The 23,408-nt window shown below is 39.3% G+C and overlaps 3 protein-coding genes across 10 annotated transcripts in view; 1 reads left to right on the top strand and 2 right to left on the bottom strand.

Moving 5' to 3' along the window:
• rftn1a (raftlin, lipid raft linker 1a) overlaps positions 1–12,045 on the bottom strand; it is a 40,201-nt gene extending 28,156 nt beyond the window's left edge. For both annotated transcript variants that reach the window (XM_077508205.1, XM_077508206.1), the window contains exons 1-3: positions 11,713–12,045; positions 10,193–10,258; positions 5,743–5,894 (exon numbers count right to left, since the gene is read on the bottom strand). In XM_077508205.1, the coding sequence (XP_077364331.1) occupies positions 5,743–5,890 (148 nt within the window). In that variant the 5' untranslated portion in view covers positions 5,891–5,894; positions 10,193–10,258; positions 11,713–12,045. The remainder of the gene's footprint in view (positions 1–5,742; positions 5,895–10,192; positions 10,259–11,712) is intronic.
• The window catches only part of LOC144008108 (inactive phospholipase C-like protein 2), a 42,102-nt gene continuing 19,435 nt past the window's right edge, over positions 742–23,408 (top strand). The window contains exons 1-2 of the mRNA XM_077508187.1: positions 742–1,112; positions 20,283–20,731. Of these exons, the coding sequence (XP_077364313.1) occupies positions 20,411–20,731 (321 nt within the window). The 5' untranslated portion in view covers positions 742–1,112; positions 20,283–20,410. The remainder of the gene's footprint in view (positions 1,113–20,282; positions 20,732–23,408) is intronic.
• Positions 12,234–23,051, bottom strand: dazl (deleted in azoospermia-like). Of its 7 annotated transcripts, none has more exons than XM_077508211.1 (11): positions 20,329–23,051; positions 18,599–18,691; positions 16,268–16,390; positions 15,502–15,593; positions 15,349–15,400; positions 15,218–15,278; positions 14,996–15,159; positions 13,577–13,654; positions 13,444–13,500; positions 13,195–13,274; positions 12,234–13,134 (listed from the first exon to the last, which is right to left on the bottom strand). In XM_077508211.1, the coding sequence occupies exons 2-10, from the start codon at positions 18,641–18,643 to the stop codon at positions 13,233–13,235; spliced, it is 714 nt and encodes a 237-aa protein (XP_077364337.1). In that variant the 5' UTR covers positions 18,644–18,691; positions 20,329–23,051; the 3' UTR covers positions 12,234–13,134; positions 13,195–13,232. The 7 variants fall into 7 exon arrangements, with proteins under 7 accessions (XP_077364337.1, XP_077364340.1, XP_077364338.1 ...); XM_077508214.1 differs by having other exon boundaries at positions 16,268–16,342; positions 20,329–20,752; XM_077508212.1 differs by having other exon boundaries at positions 14,996–15,135; positions 20,329–20,733.

The following is a 23,408-nucleotide window of genomic DNA, read 5'->3' as shown; positions in this document are numbered from 1 at the left end:
ATCATCTTGCGTCGCAAACGTTCACATGTTCCCTTGAATAAGTGCATCGGGTAGGGCGCATCTCGCTAAGTGATGGATTTGTCTTTCACCGGGCGTCTCAAGCAAATAGATCACATACATGCGCTCTGATAGCACAGACGTATGATGTAGGAATATGTGACATTTCATCAGCGGACTGCATATTATCATAGTGTGCGTATACACTTGCTGGCCACTTTGAAATCGAATGAAATTGTGCACACGAGTTGCATTAAAAATTACATAGAATGCACAGATTTTGCAAGATCATCTGAAATGAACGCAATTAAGAAATGTAAAAGTAATGCAGAAAAATTTTTCTGTTGCACACATACGCACTCGCGAACTTAGTTGAGAATTAGCCACATGTTGTAGTTTTAATGAGCCGAGTGGCCTCCGTCTCCACAGGGCAGCACAAAGTCATCAGCAGCTTCGGTCCCGCGGCATGTGCACCATACCGAGTCCCTCACACATCCTCCACTCTCACACCTCTTAAACAGATTTTTTTTTTCCTCTCTCCACCATCTTGACCAGATCCAACTAACACTTGTGCCTCTCATCACTGCATCACATTCTTTGCCTCTGCTTCATCGGTCATTGTCTGTACTTTGGACCGTCATACAGTCAAGATGACATTTCAAGGCGAGATGATGTCATAGGGTGCCGCTGTTGAATGACAAAAGTGTAATAAGGCATTAGATTTGCACTTTATGGCGAGGCGAGTGGGGGGCGGCAACACGTGCGATGTCGGAGGCCAAATATGTGAATGCAGAGCGACCACGTTCAGTCACTATGACCTAGTAAGACTCTGAAGCACTTAGTCGCACTGAACTATTGGAACCTCGACATTGGGATGCCCCTCAGGTCATACAAATGAGAATTTGACCCCCATTTTCAGAAGAAGGGGGGGAAAAAACCAACTGTTAAGTGGCACAAAAGTTTGGCGCGCCGTCACGTGAGACTTCAGCGTAAAAGAGAAAAGGATTAACTCTTTTTTTTTTTTTTTTTTTTACTTTTTGACACATTCCCAAAGGAGGATCAGTCTCAACAACGGGTGTTCCAAAGAAGACAGAGCTACATCAGAATTACATTAAGTAAGTGGACGCCACTGCCGCCGTAGCCATGGTAACGTGTTATAGCAGTTAAGGATAAATATTAGGGCTGGGTATCGATGCAAATTGCCTCAATCGATTTGGTTTCAAGAGTACAGTTTGATTCGATTTCGATTTTTATCGATTCACTTCAATTCAATTCAATTTGATATTGATTAATTATGGAATATCAATTCTTCTTAAATATCAAGGATATGATAAAAGCTCCACAAACTAATATTAAAGACCAAATTATATTCAACAGAGGCAGTAACTGGTTAAATCATAATGATTTTGTTTATTAATGAAAGTGTTAGACATTACACAAACATTGGCATCAACGAGAATGAGATGAAATTATTTTTACAATTCAAATTCAATAATTGAAAATATAAATTTAAAAGATTCTGAATTGTCTTAAAGTATATTAAGTCAGGTGACAGATCTTTCATCAATAAAAAAACATAAATTTATGTTAACATTAAAATAAAATGGCCTTTAAAATAATAATTTCTTATGAGTTCATGGAAAAGGAGTTAATAAAGCAATCGGTTCATGGTTTTATGACTCAATATCAGGCTCGAAAAGGAAAATTGATTTAATATATATATATATATATATATATATATATATATATATATATATTTATTTATTTATTTATTTATTTATTTATTTTTAAACCAGCCCGAATAAATATTACGTAAGGGTCATCCCAGCCTGTAATTCTTTTTTTTTTTTTTTTTTTTTTAATCTGATCATCTGAAAAAGATCAACTTTTATTAATTTTCCTAATTTTTCATGGTCACAAAATGACAAAATAATCCTGGGGCACAAAGATATTCCCAAATGGAAGAGGAATAGCTAAGCTTTACGATTACACAATTTGACCTTTTGGGTTTTTAGTACCGATATTTTAAGAGTGACAGAAAAGAGCTGGCTTCAGGCAGCAGTCTGCAGCCAGCGACAATGCCTCTCTCTCTCTCTCCGTGTTGGGTGGGGACTCCCGAAAAGCATCGCTCCCCTTGACAACGTGTTCCGAGTGAGAAAGAAAGCTTTCGCTCTAGTCTGCAGCTTGCTCAGAAAAAGAGGCACAGTGTGAGATATGGAAATATTTTTCTTACACATTAATATGAACTGAATAAGAAGTCTGTCCTAATCCAATATTTATTTGTGTCCAAAAAATAGACAGACAGTCTGAAGCGCTCTGATCCAAAGTCTGAGCATAAAATTCTCTCTGAGAACACCACTTTAGTTTAATAAACAGTCGCATATCTCAGAGGGGGGAGGCGGCTGTGATATTTGTTTTTCATTACTGCGTAAGAGTCATCAAGTCACGCTGGCAGGCAAATGTCATTATTAATGGCAACTAAATTGAATTAGAGTGTGGACTTGACCGCATTTTTTTTTTTCTTCAATGTCATGGACAGACATGAGGATGCCTATATCGACCCCCTGCATTCACACAGACGCGCGCACGCACACACAAACACAAATAAATCCCTTTCCTGGGAATGAGGTCTCTCAATCTCCACAAACAATCAAATAATCCTCCAGGAATCCTTCACTCCTCTTGCTCTCTGTACCGCAAATGGAGGGAGAGAGAGGAAAGCACACAAACATGCGCACGCACACACATAAAACACACAATCAATTCATAATAGCCATGTGAGTAGAGCCATCTTAAGGCTGCTCAGATGGCATCAGGGAGTTTACCATATAAATGACCTACCTGTCTGTTTGAAGATAACAGTAACTCTGTTCTCAAAGAGACAAAAAAAAAAATGTTTCATGTGCATAGGGATGAAACAGTTTACGCTTTCACAGATAACATTTTAGGCCGGGGTCGACACATCCAATCTTTCGACTCATCTCCATGATCACCACCATCCTCAATTGTCGAAGCCAAACATAATTAATTTAATCCCAACAGTCTATTTGCTTCAGTTCGTCGCAGTTCATCTTCCAGAACGTCACTGGAACCTTCGTCCAATCAGATTTCAGCTTCTGTGTGTTACTGTGTCAATCTAATCTGACCAGAGCCTTCAGAATCAGGAACTACATTCTCAAAAGGGAGCGTTTCTTGAACCAATCAGATTTGAAATTCACCCCACAAGACAATAACAGCATTTTTCTGCTCTACTCCTCTGATTGGTCGGTCAGAGCAAAAATTGAGTGTCACGATCTGCACACATGAACCCATGTAATAATCTGCATTGCAGGCGAATATGATGCCAAGATTTTGGCATGTTATTCCATACATATTGATTCTGAACTGCTCCAGATGATTGACATTGCGTTTTAGCATAGTATTAATGGCTTCTATAATTGCAATGCGATAGTGGCGGTATTAGGATGTGGATTAAGTCTGGTAAATCTTTACTGAAGGTGCAGGATTTATTTATTTATTTATTTTTTTCCCAGCAAGATCTTGATAGTAACCATGATTGAATTCTGGTTGTGATGTTTTAATATGAAGAGCCAAGAACGTCCGAGTGAATTAGCAAGTTCTCTCCACCCTAAAGGAGCTTGATGGGCTTGAGGTCAATTTGTCCCTTTCATGACCTTGCTTTGCGGAATAGAAAAAGGGCCTTTACATCAGCCGTTCCCGCACAGTTAAAAGCATAATTGTCAGAAACAAAGATTGATGCCCAACTCTTGAATAAAAGAGGAGCCTCGCTGCTTTTGTCCGTATATTCTCCAGCCTATCGTTTGTTTGAAAACAATTTCAGGCTGCCAGCTGTTGTTGGATTCTATCAAATGTGCCGGGGTTTGTTGTAAAAGCTATTTTGTCCCCAACTGGTGGCGACATTGTGTCTGCTGTCATGTCGGTTACAGTGTTGCATTGGAGAGTCACCCGTAGAGGATTTCAGTGAGCTTCTTGCACCTGTTCGAGCTTGTCGCTTCATATTGTACATGGCGCTCGCTTGTAGAAAGCCATGAGCGGAGAGCGGCCGTTTTGTTCCATCTGCTTTTAAATCGCTTTCCCCTCACTTTGCTGGCTTTTTCTTTCGCACCAGCAGTCCACACAAGCAACACAATGGAAGGATTTGTATATTTAGAAACCGCATGCCTCTGGAGGATTCTCGTCAAACTTTTTTTGTCAAGATGCTGCGAGCGCACGCCCACACATTAGCGGACTATTTTTCAATATTCATCGAATGGTGCGCGAGAAATGTGCAAACACGCATCAGTATCGTCGTGCGAGGCGGGAGGGCACTTCGACAAAGTGCGCAGCTGAGTGAACTTTCAAAACACATACAGATTTCATAAGCTCCGTTTTGCCTTCAGGACTCTCACAGTATGAAGACAAGCGTTGCGCAGAGTTGCTGACCTAAACATTTTGTTTCCTTGGTTAAAGTTGGAAAAGCAACTTTGGAAGTAGAAACATGGCACAAAACACAATGGCGGAAAAAGGGCAAAATTTTGAGTTCTTTGCTGGCTTTGGCTGAGGACCAAATGGCAATTATATGGAATGGGTTTCCCCCAGCTGCAGTGGAACTGTGACAAATGAGGATACCTAATCTAATTGTGAGATTTCTTCAGTGTTGCCATAACCTTTGAACAATTGAATGTTTACGCCGGAGGTCACCATCCTTTTTGCAACAGCTAAAATTTCTGAAAGACTTGACTGTGGTTCGGCAACACTGGAACTCGACTTGGACTTAAAATGCACGACTTGACGTAAAACGTCTTCCCTGCTTAGTGTTGAAACAAAGGTTTCTTGTGTACTGCTCGCAAATCTGGCAACCCATCAGTTTGTTGTGATGCGGAGTGCACAGGCCACCTCATGAAGCAAGTATCTTGGAAGGAGCTCTGAACATTATTAAATATGGATCCAGGGATTGTGCTTTTGATCAAATCTGGGAAAATACAAGGGCCAACACGCAAGGTTTGTTGCTCAAAGATAAGAGCGATGACATCTGACTTCATCTATCGCGATAAAACAGACAGGCAAGCTATGTGATGTTCGCAAGTTAATTGAGCGAAAGCTGCTCGAAGCTTTATGTCGGTTATGTGTTTAATTGAAACGACAAAGTAATCGATAACAGACTGCTTTGGGACCGTTAAACTAAAATGTGAACGTGTTCATAAAGCTTTCAAATTGAAATATTGATACGGAGTGCTAAGCGGCTATTGAGCGAAATAATGTGACTGAGCAAGATTGTATTAATGACTAGACCTGCTTGATTTTTGCAACAGTGACTGGCGACTTGCTTGAAACTTCAAAGTTAAAACTTAAGACTTGCTTATGATGTGCACATACTGTACAATTCGGGACGCTGAAAGGTGACTCGCCAGGCTTTCTTGTTGGTGTTGTAATTGGGGGAATAGCCCTTTTAGGGATCAATAAAGTTCTCTAAATCTAAATCAAATGTGACTTATGTATTATGCTTATTGTTTTCAAAGTTACATTACACTTTATTATACCGAAACATTTAATTATGCAAAGCTGGCCTTGCAAGAGGGTCTGAGGAAGAAAAAAAAAAACAAGCCACACGACTTTTTTTTCTTTCTTTTTTTTTTTTAAGTATTCAAGGAAGTGCCGTTTAGTCACATGCCTCACTGAAATTCACAGCAGACTGAGTCACCCTGAACGGAAAAATAACAAAGCATTTATCAAGAATATCCATACCTTCTTTACCCAAGAGAAAATCCAGGAAGTGGTATGTGTAAGACACTCCCACTTTGGTCTCCACCTGAGGCCTTCGCAGCGTGGAGTAGATGTTGCCAGGGCTTTGTGATTCTTCGGCTTTGCGCAACTTTGGGAGCCTACACCCCATAGCTCTGCAGAGAGGAGACAAGTAGATGGATGGGGAGAGCAGATATTGCTGCCAAAAATAGCATTAATAGAGTTTCTAAATATGAAAAATACATTCACACTTACTCGGAAGTGTGTCTACATTTTAATGCTCCTACTGTGGGAAATAATGCGTTTCTTTCTCACGCGGCCCTTCTCCCTCCCACACAGTGTAATGCAATAATGGTGAAATATGAAACTGTCTCCCATTACCTGCTTGCCAGGCTGTGATACGGCCGTCTGCTAATCAAACGTGGCTGATTGGGAGCGACATGTTTGATCAGAACGAATTAAAGCAGAAATGAGAGTGATTTCCTGCCCTGTCAAGCGCGGCGACGCGACACCAGACATAGAGGAGAGGATAGACGAGAGCTAAGATGGCGAGCGTGTTGTACCGCCATCCAATTTATATGTTGATCCACAAGGTCAGCATTCCATCACAAAGAGATTTTCTCAAGACTGCGCGAGCCCAACAGGCAATTAAAATGACAATTTATAGCGGTCAAAATTCCCCCCCTTCTCCTTTGCCGGTTGAGAGCAGGCAACACTGATCCAAAGCTGGCGGTTACATGGCACCGAAAACAGAACTGAGATACTTTTCTAGGCAAATAACATTGCATGGCAGGCAGAAGGGCCAAATAGAGACTATGACATATATGACGAGTTGACAAAAATCATCTCGCAAATCAGATGTGACAAGCTGGCCAACCATCAATTAGACTTAATATCCCACCCGCCACGCTTTTTACACCAGTCACATTGTGAGGCGTCTGTGTCCTCTCTGAAGGCCGGCCCGCATCTCTGCTTGGGAGCATGGAGAAAGGCGAAGTGCACGGACATTAACTCAGCTAACGATCCTAACAGATGACATAAAGCTTGGGGTGTAGGTTCGAAATGTTGACTGCATCTACAATGTTAAAAAATAAATAAATAAATATATGTTTCACCCTAAAGTTGAACCATGATTTCACTGTACCATAACATAGGGCTGTGCAATTAATCAAAATTCAATTACAATTTCAATTGTTACACTCCACAATTACAAAATCAGCATATCGTTTATTTAAAAAAAAAAAAAAAAAAAAAAAAAAAAAAAAAAGTTCATTAATACTAATTTTGAGTTGAGTTGTTTAAATGTAAACATTTGCACCTTTTTCAATAATTAAAATTATTCATACATTTTCTTTCATCCACAAGGAACTTGCATAATTATTTGTTTCAAAGAATTTTATTTGTCTTTTTATGTTTAAACACTTTCTTGGTTTGGTTAAATGATCATCCTCATTGTTATTTCAATTATTACCAAAATAATTAATAATAATTAACATTTTCCTCATAATCGAGCAGCCTTACCAGAACAAAAATAAAAAAACAGCATACAGTTATCACAAAAACTTGTGGCTTCTGCTAGCGGAAAAAAAAAAAAAAAAAAAAAAAGTCAGTGAAACAAGACTAGAAATTTCCGTTAGGTAGATCACATTAATCACGGGTACTTTATATTACTGTAATTGTACCTTGGGGCAGTGATGATGCTTCAGGGTCAGCAAGACCTCTGCTGGCCTAAACATCAGAAGCTAATATTGTTTCTTGATATTGCATCAATTTGTTCCAACAGTCTGTTCTCTTCAGTAGAAATTATCTTGGCTGTAGTACTTCCATGTGGATGTTATTGTTTTGCTGTGCTTCTGTTGTTGCCATGTCAATCGAATCTTTAGGAGCAGTACTGACTTCAAATTACCGTATATTAGCTATGACACACATTTCATGCTTTAGTTGATCAGAGCAAAATATAAACTTGGGCTAACAACATTTGTTATTAGCGATCTGCACACATTTAATAACTGCTTTTTTATTTTTATGTTATTATATATTGATCGTGCCACAGTTGCATGGTGTTATATCGCATTATTGTATAATATTCGATGGTTTCTGTAATTGTGATGTGGTGGTTGTATTAGGAGGTGGATTCAGTCAGATTAGTCCCTACTGGTACATTAGTGCCCATAAATAGCACCAATGGGCATTGCCGTTGATTGATTGATCTGATACCGCATGTCACATGTCCAGCATTGGGAGAGAGACATTCCCATCTAATTTCAGCAAAGAGCAATTAATCAGCTAATGGATTGTTAATTTTCCCCATAATTGATCGGTGCAATTTAGTCAAATGCACATCCCAAATCGATTGGGTACCTTAGTGGATGAGAAACGGATCATTTGCGTGCTTGCAGGGTTTTCTCCAGCACATTCCAAAATGTAATTGAAGAATAAATTGTTTGCACTATTAAGTGTGAATGGTCATTTGTCTATATGTGCCCTGCGATGTATACTGGATTTCGGCGTCAATACATTGCATTCATTCTATGCTGCTTGCTAGTAACACGGACTTAGATATGAATGGACTAGCAATTGGCTGAAGCCAGAGGGCAGCCATCTTACGTTGCCAATGTTAGACAACTTTTATTTTTTTCACTTCACACAGTTATTAGTGCATGTTTTACTCTAGGTTCTGTGTATGGAGTTAATGAGAGCCTTTCAAAGAAGGAACTCCAATGTTTGCATCCACAATTCAAGAGTATATTCGAGGTTAGGTTTACACTACACGTAGCAATCTTTTTTTGTGACGATTGCTTTCATTTCATTGTTCCAAGTATCTGACAACATGATGATCCAGATGGATCTTTGAGTAACACTCGGAGATATTCCTCATAAGAAAAAAATAATAATGTTTTCTTAACGATGAAATGTCCATGTAGCACTTCTTCCATACTGGCACATCAATAGGCCACACACTATGGCATTTCCGTTACTAGGCAACACAGTCAAAAAAATCAATGTTTCACGTTCAGATAGCTTAACGAGTGGCAATGCAAGATGGCCGCCAGTGGCTTCACTTCTCACTATGGTGAGTAAGTGGCATTGTTAGTCCATTCATAAGTCAGCGGGTATGAATCGCGACAATAGCACAACTGCTAATGGTACAGGTGTCCAAGCAAGTCCATCAGAATTAACCACTAAGGCGTGCAACCTGGGGTTGCCATGGCAATGATAAAGCTAAAAGATAACACTGTCAAAACAACTTTTATTGTATTTCCAATTTCCTAATTCTCATCATCTATACTAATTTTGTCTGCAATGTGTCCAGCTCCTTCTGGTCTTCTTGCTACTTTGTCACATTCGACACACTTTTCTCCTCTTCTCGCTCGCTCTCCATCCATCCATCCGCCCTTCTGTCCACTCAGTCCATCTGTCCGGTGGCTAATAAGAGTTCCCGCCGCAGACGTGATCCCCCGCTGAGCCCATTTCGAAGCGTAATCTACAAGAATGTTTCCAGCCAGCCGCCGCGATGCCTGAGTTATGACTAGTTTAAAAGCGCTGCCAAACGAGCCTTAAGCACATCGTCTCGGCATGGAAGACAGGTCGACCTCATGGTTGAAGGATGAGACACTGAAGGTTGGACTCGACGGCAAATGAAGAAGTGAGAAACTCAAGGAAGTTCAAGACTCAAGGCTTTTTCTCCCCCTTACACAGGCGCCTTTTCTCCACATGTTGACTTCAAACAGAATCTTAGCACTCTTACAAGCAGCAAAAAAGGGCCTTGACAGCAAAAAAAAAAAAAAAAAAGGGAAAAAACAGCCATTAAACATGAAGCGACGGGAGGCAGATAAAAAGGCAAGTGAAAGGGGCGAATGCAACAGAGGAAGGCAGACAGGAGTACAGCGGAGGGCTTCTCATTTGAGAATCTCTTGTAACAGAGTCTTGGAAATGACAGAGGATTCGCGTGAGAGCGTAATCCGTCTGCTCTACTATACCTCTTGAATACACACGCTCAAGGATGGGAGAGGGTGGGGCGGGATCCCATGTGGAGTGTCGCAACAGACGTGCACCGGGGAGGGAGAGTCTGACCGAGCTTGCATTGCAACATTCACAGCAAACAGTTGCAGTCAACCTGATCGCTCACCTTCAAACGCTAATTTATGGACACTTTCATTTCAATTGCCAAGCAGCCAACATCATTATTTTGCAGTTGCAAGCTGGCACTTTGCAGACTCGGACAGCTTCGGAGATCAAAATCAGTCCTAATTCCACTTGAAGGAATGTTTTAAGCACAGGTGCGGTGGTTAGAGGGAGACAGAAATGTCACTTTATTTTGGATGTTTGAGAAAAAGCTAAAAATCTAAATGAAAATGATTGTGCTAAAATAAAGGCAAAGGAAATGTGAATTATATTGAAAGACAGTTCATCTACTTTAACTAAACATTGAAATGTAGTCTTAAGCACTTACTTATTTCAAGGTATCGGCACTCGCGAAGTATCAGCCGCCCTCTTGTGGCCGTTTTCCGATCAGGAACTAGAAAAAAGAACATTGGCATTAATTTCATGCAATTTCAAGGAAAAATACTAAATCGATATAAACAGGTCTTGCTTTAAAATGATCTGTCATAGTTTTTTGGGGGTGTAATTTTATATACCAAAAGTGCTAGTGGTATCGGTGACTACTTATCAGTTAAAAGTGACTGTAGCTCGCCTTGGCCCAATGTGACGGCATTACAGTGGGGCACTTAGGTACCACAGTGTTTACAAAGGGGCAATGAGCCATCTGAATGCAAATTTTCTTTGGTTTCGCTGTGTGGACAGAAGGTGGACATTTAGTGCTCTTTCCCGTTTTATATCATATAAGCAAGTATCAGCAAATGAGGACCGGGCTGACAGTGTCCATTAGAGAGATAAATAGTGAATAAAGGAAAAAGACTGACAGATAGTGTGCCAAATTGTTCCTCTCCAGTAAGTGATTTCATGAGAATGGATAAACAAATGACATAGTAATCTTGTCGAATGCAAAAAGTTTTGTATACTTTTTTAATGAATTTCACCAGGTGGCCAAGCAGTCAGCAACATATGAGATGTATCAGAAATTTTCCAGGATTATCACAAAAGGTACATTTTAAATCTAGACTACTGTAGGAGCTTTCCCCTTCATTTGTGGGCCAGCACATTGGCTTCGTTTAGTGCATAAAAAAAAAAAAAAAAAAAAAAAAAAAAGAGGCCAGAGTTATGGCAGGACAACACCCCTGCTCACAACGGCTGAGCATCTGACAGTTCCTGGCCGAAAACAACAGTCATTCTGGAGCAGTTACGTGTGATTTTCTTCTTTAGTTCGCCGTGAAGAATATTTCAAGGATTACATGCAGGCGTGGTAGAGAAGGCTCCTCTCCACAGGGATTATTACTACCAATGGGAAAACCTATAGTTTGGTTTTCAAAGATATCTTATGCGACATTTCTGTGACACACCTCATATGTAGAGATAACATGGAGACATTTTTTGAATTTTTACAAGACTGTCACAGTCTCAGCAAGCAGCATTGGCTTAATCTCACATTGGCATCTTGGAGCTGTGTCTAACAAGAACAGGCACTGGTCAATGAATTTCTGTTGCCCGTTTTTAGAGCAACGTTTAAAATTAAAATGTTACTTTCGGAATGTTCCACGTGTAAATGGAACATGATTTATCTAAACCACTTACTTATACGACTCTCCATATAGGTTTCCAATGTTCAACATGTAAACAGCATAAAAAAAAGCGAAAATGTTTGAAATGACACCATTGTTTTCAAGAGGCGCACACCTGACAAGTTGATTAATGTAACTGACATAATTCCGATAGATTCCACTTTCCCACTGAGGCTCCACGAAAAGTTTCTCATGAAATAACACGCAACTAACAAATACCTTCGGTAAATACAATTTTAAGTAATTAAAAATAGCTTGAAGTGCTAGCGGAAAAAAAACAGCAAAAACTCACCGAGCTTTGGTGCTCGTCAGCGGGGGCACGTTGTCGGCGTGAGAGCCTCCTCGGCACCGCTGGAGGGGATGAGACTCGCGTGGATCCGCTAGACTAGTGGAGAGTACTCCCAAGGATGTTGCTTGGAGCTTTAACGAGGCAGGGCGGTCTGCTCTCACTCCCAGCTCACTCACTTATTAGAAGACTTTTTTTTTTCGACTCGAACGCCTCGTGTTTGTTTCCTCTACGTCCACGCCCCCATCAGGTAGCACTCATACTGCTGCTTCATCCGCCCACGTTTCGGCACCATTAACCCTGTGCGGTTCAAAGTACCCCACCACCCTTTTTTTTTTAATATAAATTCATATTTCATAAGCAGCAATCCAGACCTATTCATAATTTATATGTGTCTGACTGGAAGCAGGTGGTCACAGCAAGCACCCTGGGGAGCCCCAGTCACACCAGTAGACAGTGACAACACCCCACTAAAAGCATGATGGAAGCTGTTGCTAGGGAAAGGAAAACCTGCCAAGACATCATAGTTGAACTTTTAAGTACTTTATTTTGTTTAACCAAACAACAAAGAACACCACAAAAAAATGAACAGTGCAATGCCCAGGCTCCCTGAATAAAACACTGGTGGTCCAGACAAAACGCAACAAACACAAAATCCACCAAATGTGCAAAACAAATGAGGCAATGTTGGTTTTCAACATTACTAAGTGTAAAAATGAAAATGACGTTTCTGGAGAAAACTTCAAACTAAAGTAAACTGATGAGTCATGCGAGTGTTAACTTTAGAGCACTTGAAACTGATGTCCTTTGTTTTCAAAGCAGTTCAAGGCATTTTTTTTTTTTTAACTTCAAACAAATTAACTTGTGAAAAGCTATATGATAAAGAAACTGTGTGTGATGCCTAACCAATGCCTCACCTTCTCACCCAATGTCAAATGTAATTAAAGAACAAAGTAAACGTGGGCAAAAGAACTATATAAGAATTAGTGGGGGGGTTTTTGTTTTGTTTTTGTGAATAGATTGCTATCAAGCCATTGTTGCCTGATATACATCCATTTTTGATGTTTTTTTTTTGTTTTTTTTTAAATATACAGGGAGCCACTGCCTTAAACAAAAAAAGACCCAACTCAATATTTAAAAACTGAAAAATAACATAAAATATATAAAAAGGTACAAAAGGTGATCTTAAAAGACTTTGGTTGGGTAACTACCAAACAAGCTGGTACAGCTGAGAGTGTCGCTCTTCCTCGTGACCCTTCCTCAGTAATCTTTACACTTTAAAAGCATTTTGAGGTTTGTGGGTTAAAGTGACAGAAAATAAATTAAAATTGGCCTCAGAAGCGAAGAGAATGGAGGAAAGAAAACGTAAACGTGGCAGCCGGGTGAAGTCCAAGTGTCGTCTTATCCGTATCCTGATGTCCTGTAAGCCTTTGAGGGCAGAAAACACACAGATTATTGTGAAAACCAAAATCTGAAGTGGTGTAATACCTGGTGGGTGGTTGGGGGGGGGTCCGAAGCCGCGTGAACTACGTCACAGTCAGAGTGGCCTGAATGTCACACTCCACACTCTACAAAAAGAACAACACGATTTAATGGGAGTCCTCGTCTGGAGGGTTGCTCGATTATTTTCACAGTACAAAGCAGTGAGAATTGACCGCCATCTAGTGGTACAAATGCATGTTGCATGAGTTTACATCATAAAATATGACTAATAGTTTTCTCACTGTTTCGACTCACCTGATTGCCCGGCGGTGTTCTATAGTCAGTTGTCACGAAGGGCACGGTGTAATGTGTCTGTAGGAGAACGAGCCAAACGTCTTGACAGTACAAACGGACAGCTGGTAGGCTACAGCAAACAAATTAATTGTACCTGGTAGGTGTGCCCATTCTGAGCATTCACTGGCATCTGTGGCACAAAGTTTGCAATGCGGGTATAGCTGTATGACTCCTGGCATAAAATACACATTTTTTAACCCCAATTCACATTAATTTGTCATTGCACAACATCAGGCGTGTCCAAACTTTTTTTTTACTTGATGGCCACATACTGAAAATCAGAAGGACGCAAGGGCCACATAATGTTATGAAGAGAAATTGTGTTTCGTCCTAAAACTTGTACAAATAATTTATTTGTGCTTTTGCATATTTAGAAAAATGCGACAGTATATATACCAATTTATTTGTAATTAATATGGCAGTAGGGTTATTATAGTTTTGGAATTTTTCATTTTAGTTAGTTTTTATTAGTTTTCAGGGTGGTTGTGTTAGTTTTTATGAGTTTAGTTCTTTAAAAAATGCTTAGTTTTAGTTTAGTTTGTTAGTTCCGGTATTAGTATTAGTAGTTTTTTTTTTTTTTTTTTTAATGTATTACTTGTGCGCAATATTTAAAAAAAAACACCATGGGTGCAACGTCATCCGAAGGTGCTTTTCTATTGGCTGCTGCTAGATGACGTCACTTCTGTGTGACATACTTTCAAACGTCATTATTCCGGTTTCTATACAAATAAATCTTCTAAAAATCACATTTAAAATCATCCCCAAAGGCTCATGCATTTAATTAATTACCAAAGACGATAACGAAGGACATGTTTGCTATAATTAGTTAGTTTCAATTAGTTTTCGTTTTTTAAAAAGCATTTTCGTTTTTATTTTATTTCGGTAACTATATTGTTTTTTTTTTATTTTTGTTTTAGTTAACTAAAATAACCTTTAATGGCACCTGTTTTTCGATACCCTCCCTTCTTACTTTGACCATCTCCAAACATTTTTGTTTTGTTTATTTTATTTGAACGAAGTCAAATGCCATTTTTAGCATATGTCGCGGGCCACTGAAAAATGGACGGCGGGCCGCAAATGGCCCCCGGGCCGTAGTTTGGACACCACTGCACAACATATTGCAAAAAAGACAAGATTTGTTGATGAATTCTCACCAATCAATTGATTGATTTGATTTCTATTTATACATTTATTTTTGTATTTATTTCCACACTTATTTGTAGTTTTTGAATCTCTCTTTTTTTTTCTTCTTTTTTTTTTACTTTTATTTACCGGTATTTATTTATGGATAATTTTTTGTTGTTATTATTTCCATTTTTAGATATTTTTAATTTAATTGTTGAATTATATTATTTATATGAGTTTTTATTTTCATGTTCATTTATTTATTTTTAATTTTGTCAGTTTTGGTCCTCCACGGTTGATGTCTTGAATCACATGGGAGAGATTCTGCTTCAACGTTGCCTGATTGTCAGTGCGCCTATACACTGTGTTAAGTGTGTGCTTGTCTTACTGGATAGTATTGGTTGCCATCATGAATAAAGGGTGTGTTTTGGGGCATGCATCCATTGGGTGAGCAGCAGTTGCAGCAGAAATACTGAGTGGGGTTTATCCAACGCTCCGGTCTCAACAGTCGTGGAAGTCTAGTAGTACCTGGAGGAATGGGCCATGGCGAGGCTGACAGTGATATGCAAGCGTCAAAATGGCACGAAGATGCTGCGATCAAAATACATACCCCTTTGCTTGATGATTGCGGGGCCGAGTTTGAGTGGCTTTCCTTTCCAAAAGATATATTGCTATGGAAACAAAAAATCTGTTGTACACAACACTCAAATTAGTTTATTTTTTAACTTCATGTGTACTTACAGTGATAATTGACTTGACGTTAACGTCCTCAGTAAAGTACACAAACCCGTAGCTGGAAGAAGAAACAAATTGTGACAACATATTCCAGACTAATATATAAAATTGAAAGCAAGAGCTTGAACAAAGTACACGTATAGCAAAAAAAAAAAGCACCCTTTGCTGAGTCCTCCGCGGTACTTGATGATTTTCACGTCCTTGACTGTGCCAAATACCGAAAAGAATTCCTTCAATTCGTTGGCGCTAGCCTAAAAGGTTGGAATAAATTTCCAAGTTAGAAAATCAAAATTTTCGTCGACCCATCTTTAATGTTTTGTGTACATTAGTAGTAGGGGTGGGCGATATGACGATATTAGATCGTTAAGAACTTTAATGTGTTGAAGATCGTGTGGCACATTCTATACAGTTCAACTTAATGCGGGCTCAAGCTATATTTACGGAACCTTACCCGACCGCCAGACGGGTACACAACTCTCCCCGCGCCGTGACACGTCCACATTGCCCACACGCGCACCTACGAAAATTTGTAAACTACGCAGTGTCGCGGACGAGCAAACGCTGCCGCAAACTGTGTTTTCTACTTTCCAATTCTGTGTTTTATTTACTTTGCTAACTCATCCCACACTGTTTTTGTCTATAGTTTATTGAGGAAAAAACATGTTCAACTTCTATTGTGGTGTTAACTAGCACTGTTCATACACCGTTGACGCTCTTTACTGCCTCCTGTAGTCTGGGAGACTATCAACCACAGCTGCTGTAATTGCACTATTTCAATAGAAACCGGTTCAGAAAGCTTAGTTGGCTTAAGATGTCTGTTTTTTTCCTTTTCTTTTAGTGTTTTATATACATTGTAAATGTCACGATTTGACATTTTTACCATATCGCCCACCCCTAATTAGTAGTTAAGGTCACAGATCCTAACCCTGAGGTCGATCCCGCCAACGAAGATGGCGTTGGGAGTCACTCGACCCTCCGGCAGAATGAAACCGTTGGTCATCTGATAGGAAACAAAATTGCGGTTGTTGCTCCTTGAATTATGGGTGTCCTACCAAGAAAACATGGTCAGTTATTAACATGATATGAGAAAATTATGTAGTATAAAATGAGATCGATAGTGTGATTCAATGTTTGTTATAGCAGTGATTCTCACTCAATGTGGTTCAAGTACCACTAGAGGGCGCCCTCTGGTGGAATGTGCATGAAAGCTTTTCTCCAACTTCTTACAAACACATGGCCAGTGGCAGGAGGGGGTTCATTTTATGTAAAACACTTTAAATTGTTGTTTTTTTAATTAATTTATTTTAAAGAAAAGCACACTATAAATGAAGTTTGATTAACTGATAATGAGGCTTTTTTTTTTCTTTTTTTCTTTTCTTTTTCTTTTTCTTTTTTTTAATCCAGTAGTGTTCATTTCATGGTCATAACAAATGTAGTACATTTTTAACTAGTTCAATTGTTACAATGTCTTTGCATTTAATCTTTAATGTTGATTTGTTTCTAAAAAATAAACTTAGGTTTAATCTTTTTTTTTAAGTGTAATATATTTTGATTAGATAATTGAAGTAGCTTTCCAGTAGTAGTAACTTTAGTAACTTTCAATGTATATACATTATATAATGTATATTATATAATATATATTAGGCCATGATTCTCCAAATAGCCAGCCTTTGATATTGGTTATCAGCAATACCAGCATATGGGTTTTGATCTTTGATGAATATGATGATAAAGGCAAGTTTGTTTGTGCTAAGATGTACACACGGGTGCTACTAAATTTGCTAAGTTGTGCAACAAACGTGAACACGTACGGCGTTTCTCAGTTCCTATTTAAAAAAATTGACGTTACGTTACCTAACGAAGCGCGGGGAATACGTGACCACTTCGAAACTTCGCCCCAGAACGTCAGAGGGAAATGGCGGAAAGACGTGCAAACCAATGTGATGCTATGTGCGAACCCCCTGCCCCCCCCCCAAAAAAAAACTTTGAAAAAAGGTTGATGCAAACATCGAAAACGCAAGCTAATATAGCACAAGCGCGCAAGTACGTTTGAGCACGTCTTATTAATGCAGCCATTTTTCGCAGCTAGCTTGGCCGCTTGAACGAGGTCAATGTACGCTAATTTGCAAAAAATAAATAAATCACTAGCTGCGATAGGGTTCAAGTAATGGCAAATCAACTATGAGTCTATCGTGTCACTTAAAAACTTACCATTTTAAAACGATAAAACCCTCGCGTTTAAGGCCTGATAGGAAAAGTAAGAAACGCGCTATTTTCTGCCCAACTGCGGTCTGCTTCACTGAGGGAAAACGTACGAAAACACCCCCTTCGCGATCATGTGACCAAGCTAACAGCCAATCAGACGTCAGATGTTTAGCTCTGGAAATCGCATACGACATCGAAATCCATATTGAGTCCCAATTTGGTGTCTTACTAAAAAAAATATATAATTATTATTAATTAGTAAAACGGAGACGACTGATCAACGTTATTATTTTTGGGATCAAATTCGACGATTGAATATCTTTGCGTTTCCGTTTTAAACGCTAGATGGCAGCAGGCTACTTTTTCCATCGATATATTGTTTGGGGAAGACTCACTCGAAGGCACACTCAAGATTTGTTTTCTGCACAATCATATTTACATCAAACGCATTATTTTAACGCAGTACACTATCACATATATCCAACACATACAACATATTAAGTCTCAACGTTGCTGCGTCTTGCATGTGTGTTAGCGTCTGGAACGTGTGCATTAAATTCTGGCAAAGGTTAACGACGTTTTAAACATGTTGGTGCTGCTCGTATGCTGCTGTTATTGAGCAGTCATCCTTTGTGGTGCAGGCCATGTGTTTTCCCATCTCAGTCAAGCAATTGCATCAGCTCCCTTCTCACATTATAGACTATAAAAAATTATTGTAAACAAAGATAAAAGGCAAAGATATATAATAATATATTTAATTTAGTTGGTGATGAATTTTATTCCATGTCGTTTGTGTGTGCATTAACTGAAGGGTTATTTTTGTGTGCACTTGTCTGGCATGTGAACATGATGCATGATGAAATGCAGCTCTTGACAGTGAGGATCGAAATGTGAGCATTGTTTTCTTTGTTGGCAGACTCGCCGATACAACTGAATTAGATCTCATTAGATTCTGCAGGTGCACTTTATCTTGTGACTGTTGTGTACAAAGTTTGTCAGGGAGCAAAAAAAAAAAAGGGGGGACTTTCATTTCATTTTGTCTGGCACTTACCCTTGAGGGGGATGCCTTGGCATCCATCCACAAGCAATGCATCATAATAATTCCCCCTGAATGTTCCAGCAAAAGCTGTGGCCACGATTACGGCTGGAAAAAAAAAAATAAAAAATAAAAAAACAAGCACATTGCATGAAATTCTGCAGGCAAGGCCACTCAGCAGGCCGCTGCCAATGCATTTGGACGATATTTAGGCTTTTTGTTGATCTCATGCATTTAAAAAGTTTTTTTTTAAAATATTAAAGTGCTGTTTTAACAGCATGACAACAATTGCCCGACGCTTCTTTGGAATAAACAAGTGGCAGCTCAGAACTTCAGAGGAGCTGACATTTAAATATTTGCATAAAACAAATGCTGGATTTCTGTCTTATCACATACTTAATGGGATTTATATACTTAGAGAATGGAGTTTGGGTGACATTATACAGAGTATAAGGATAGTTGATGGCAGATGATGTCTTATTGGCACCAGCTTCCTCCAACATTACATAAATCGGATGGATGGATGAATGTTGAAATGCACTGCATTAAGTAATGGTCTTCAATTTTCTTTATCAGCATGTGTTGACATAATTTGACTTTTTTTTTTTCTTTAGTTTTAAATGTCAGATCTATAAAACAGACTGCATGCCTTTGATTCTCATTAAGGTCGGGGGTGAGCTGGACACAACCATTCACATCCAATTTAGTCGTCAATTCACCTAGAATATGCATTTATGGGATGCGCGAGGAAGCCGCAGTCGCTAGAGAAAATTAGTAGTAGTAGTTGTGGGTGTAGTAGTAATGCAGATAACAGCTGACATGGGCAAGAGGTGTGGTCATCACAGATCACATACATAAAACATCCACACCTAATAATAAACCTGATAAAACTGTAAGTGCAGGAAGTACATGGTAACCACTCACACGGGGACCGCAAACCATATTCAAACCCACAACCTCGGAACTGGGAAGTATATGTGCCAACCACCATTATTATTAATAGTTAATAGTAGTAGTAGCAGCTGCAGTAATAGTAATAGTAGGCCTAGTAGTATCGTATAAGTAGGAAATCCATAAATATTATTCTTGTAATATTTTAGAACAAATCATTCAGCTATCCATTCTCTCTAACGCTTATCTTGTTCCGAGTCGTGGGACTTAAATATTAATCATCATTATAAAATTGATATTACTTACATTTAAATGTATGTAGGAGCAACTTATTACTATTAGTAGTTATAACTTGTACTACTAATAATGCTACGACTAATAGTAAAAGTTGAAGTACATACTGGTAATAGTGAAATCAATGTTTTAGAAAAATCCATCATTTCCCCCCCGCTTATCTGTTTCAGGGTCAAGGGGTTCACATAATTATTAAATTGATTGTGATTGTTAATAAAAATGTCTATATTATTTACTACTAATAGGAGTATAGTACTATTACTAGTTGTACTACTACAACTACTACAAATAATAATCATAATTAGAATAATTAGGGAGACTAGAGGAGACTTTTTTTTTTTTTTTTACATTATTGGGTGACGATGTGATGACTTGTATACTGAGCAGACATTTCTATCCAGCTGTGATGTGGATGTGATGCAGATTGACAGCGCATGGGAGGTGTGTGGATTCCTGCTGTCATTTACTTGTTGACCCCCCACCCCCCTCCTTTTTTTTTCTTTTTTTTTTTAAGGTTGTGCCATGCCCACTCCGCGAGCGTGAAGGAGGGAGGCGTTTACCGTTAAGAGAAGCAGAGTGAGAGCGAGAAGAGAGAAAGTTTCACAGTCGCCGGCTGCCTTCCTTCCACCATGGCACGTTCCCATGCATGTGCAGCCCGCGTGCATGTCTCCTCGCAGAGGGACCTGTGAAGCCAACATCGGAGTCGTCATGGCCGAATTGGGGAAGAGCAAGCGCGTCGGTCCACCGGTTGCTGCTTCTGCTTCTGCCGTCGCCGCTGCAGCGCCAGCCGGAGCCGCAAGGAGCCCCGAGTCGCGCCGAGGAGACGAGCCGGTGTCAAACGGCAGCTGCAACCCGACAGACCCGGCGAGGATGCTGCATCGGGGGTCCGGCTGCGAGTCCCCGACGTGGGACAGCTTGGATGCGGCCACCAAATCGACACCTCGACGCAGCAGTCTCATTAAGGTAGGCCAGTTTCTGCAAGACAGCTTCGCTCGAAATAATCAATAAAAAGCAAAAAGCTCTTTTGGATTAGTACCCATGCTACAAGTTGAAAACACAACAGCCTCATGTGAGATGAAAAGTTGTTGGGGCGATTTGCATTGCACGGAAACTGACTTTGTAAATTGACTGTAATTTTTCATTCGAAAAATCACGTGGTACACTACCAAACAAAAATGCCACAAAAAGTGGACACGTTAATTATGAACCTTCTGCCATCTAGAGGAAGAGCATTTCATTGTTCTGCCTGTCACTGTGTCACTAGCATAGATGAACAAAGCTACTGCACATTATTTGTTGTAAATAAAGTTGTTTTCTTCCCAAGCATCATCAAGCTAAACTGGACAAATTTGCTGTCTCACAGTCACAACGCTCATGCACAGTAGTTGGGAATTACAGATTTATTTTCCCCCATAAGTTTAACCACACAATCCATTACGATCAATACATTTCCGACAAGTATAATGGTAAGCATTGAGCGACAGAAAATGTCGTTTTTGCTTTTAGCGACGTTGTGTGCTAGGTCAGACGTCATCAAACATCAACTTGAAAAATAATTAGCTCTCCGACCAACATAAAACTCCAGAAAATAAAAATTGTAGCTAAATGTTTGAAATAATTGAAACACCGTTCTTAAAAAGTTAATACAACTAAACTGTACTGTATTTCTTTCGCATACCACTAGTAAGAATACGTTAAACTCACAAGGTCACGCAAGGTGTTGTGGCCGGTGAGCATCTAACTTCCGTTTTCTTCGTGTTCCTCTTCACATTATTTGACCACGCCAGCTGGAGAGGAAGTCGATGATGATGTCATATGTGTGCAAGCCGGTGTACATTAAAAGGCGCTGCGTGTTGTATTAGCCTTCAAACTGGCATGTTATGTTCTGGCCGCAAGATAACACCAGGCGATGTCACTCAGTGCTTGACTGAAGAGAGGAGGTGAAGAAGCTGAACCACCTGCTGCAGTGTGAAGTCATCACTCTGCCTCGTGGCAAAACACTCCCATACTTTTTTTTCTCTCTCTATTTATCTTCATATTTCACTTCTCTGATGTGCAAATGTCCTTTAAGAAGTTGTGTGGTGTTTGGACCAAACAACACTTGAATCCCGGCGCTGGTTATAGCGCATCTAATCGATAAGTCTTCTCCCCTGACGTTGTCCTCGCCTACTTTTGGTTCTGTATTGATCGCTTTTTGCTGTTGGTCTCCAAAGCGACCGCCTCCTAAGACATCATTATTGACTTCACCAACGGTAATGTTTATTTTCAGCAGAGTGACATGTTTGTTTTGGATTTGAATGATTTATTAGACCACGTGTTGTAAAAAAACAAAAAACAAAAAAAAAAACCTCGATGTTTTACTATTTTGGAACATCTCCAATTAACAGAAATTTGACTGCTACATTCATCCACAAAAAAAAAAAAAAATTTTCCAGTTCAAGAAAGTACACTTGAATTTTGAAGATGTCAAGTCAAAAATTTTCTTTCCAATAATATATTCTATGTGGCCCCAGTAGTCTACACTTTTCCAATTAACTCATTCACTCCCAACCATTTTCACTGAAGTGTTTTCCTGGATTTTGACTGATTTTTCAAGGCCCGCGAAATATTATGTTCTATTGCTATAAAAATATGGAACATACCAAAAGAGAGATTAGAGTCTCTTCTTTTATCAGGTAAAAAAGTATATTCCTATCTGTTTCCGCTGTGCAGCAATTAGCAATAGAACATAGCTAAGTTTCATCGTTTTTCACAATTCTGCTTAGAATTGTGGGGAAATCAGCTTGTTTTAACATGGCCTTGTTGATCTCTTATACTCTGCTGCCACTCAACCATTTTCTGCAGTAGAAAGACTGCATCAAAGCCTTCTCTATGCTCTGGCATAAAAAACAACAACAAAAAAACGTATAAATACGTCTTTGGGACACTTAAAACATATAAAATATGACGTATTTATACGTTTTTGGGAGCTAATGAGTTAATATAACGTTTGTAAAATACAAGTTAAGCAACAAAACGCACCTCTTTTTATCCACCTCACGGGGCGGACATTTTGCAACTTGCTGTCGATTGAAAATGACATCACAGTACCTCAGCTTGTGAACGTCACATGACCAATCTCTGAAAATAAGTGAGCCGTGATTGGTTGTTACCTGAGCAACTGACGTTTCAAATCGACAGCAAGTGACAAAATGGCCGCCCCCCTGAGGTGGACAAAAACAGGTGGCTTTTGACAAAAACAGGTGGCTTTTGCCGCTGAATTCATATTCCACAAACACAATTGAATGTTTGGATTAGTGGGGGGAGCATAGAACATATTGTAAAGATCATTTTTGACTTTTTTTTTTTTTTTTTTTTAATCTGGTAAACGCCTCCAACAATTCAGTTCAACAAAACATTAGCATGGAAATGCCACTTCAGAAAAACAACAACATTCTTTTATGTATTAATTGTTCATTTCCCTCATCACTAATCCAGGAAATAATGTCACATCCCTTTTTGTAAAATAAACAAAAAATATTTCACAGGCTATAACTGCATCACGCAGTTTCGCCTTGCTCATTCATAATAAAATGGATGTGATTGAAGTTATGTTCCTTTAGGGGAACAGCGGATTTCAAAGGGCATAATTCTGGTCTCA

Source organism: Festucalex cinctus, chromosome 19 (assembly GCF_051991245.1).
Source record: "Festucalex cinctus isolate MCC-2025b chromosome 19, RoL_Fcin_1.0, whole genome shotgun sequence".
Taxonomy (NCBI): Eukaryota; Metazoa; Chordata; class Actinopteri; order Syngnathiformes; family Syngnathidae; genus Festucalex; species Festucalex cinctus.
Note: the sequence above shows the minus strand (reverse complement) of the source record. Positions and strands in the feature narration are given on the sequence as shown.

Excerpts from the sequence above, each read along its gene's own strand:
- dazl (XM_077508211.1), bottom strand. The coding sequence starts at position 18,643 with ATGATGCATTGCTTGTGGATGGATGCCAAGGCATCCCCCTCAAGG. Across the intron at positions 15,401-15,501 it reads CGCGGAGGACTCAGCAAAGG|CTACGGGTTTGTGTACTTTA; the intron begins GTGCTTTTTTTT and ends TTCTTCTTCCAG. Across the intron at positions 15,279-15,348 it reads ACGTCAAGTCAATTATCACT|CAATATATCTTTTGGAAAGG; the intron begins GTAAGTACACAT and ends TTGTTTCCATAG.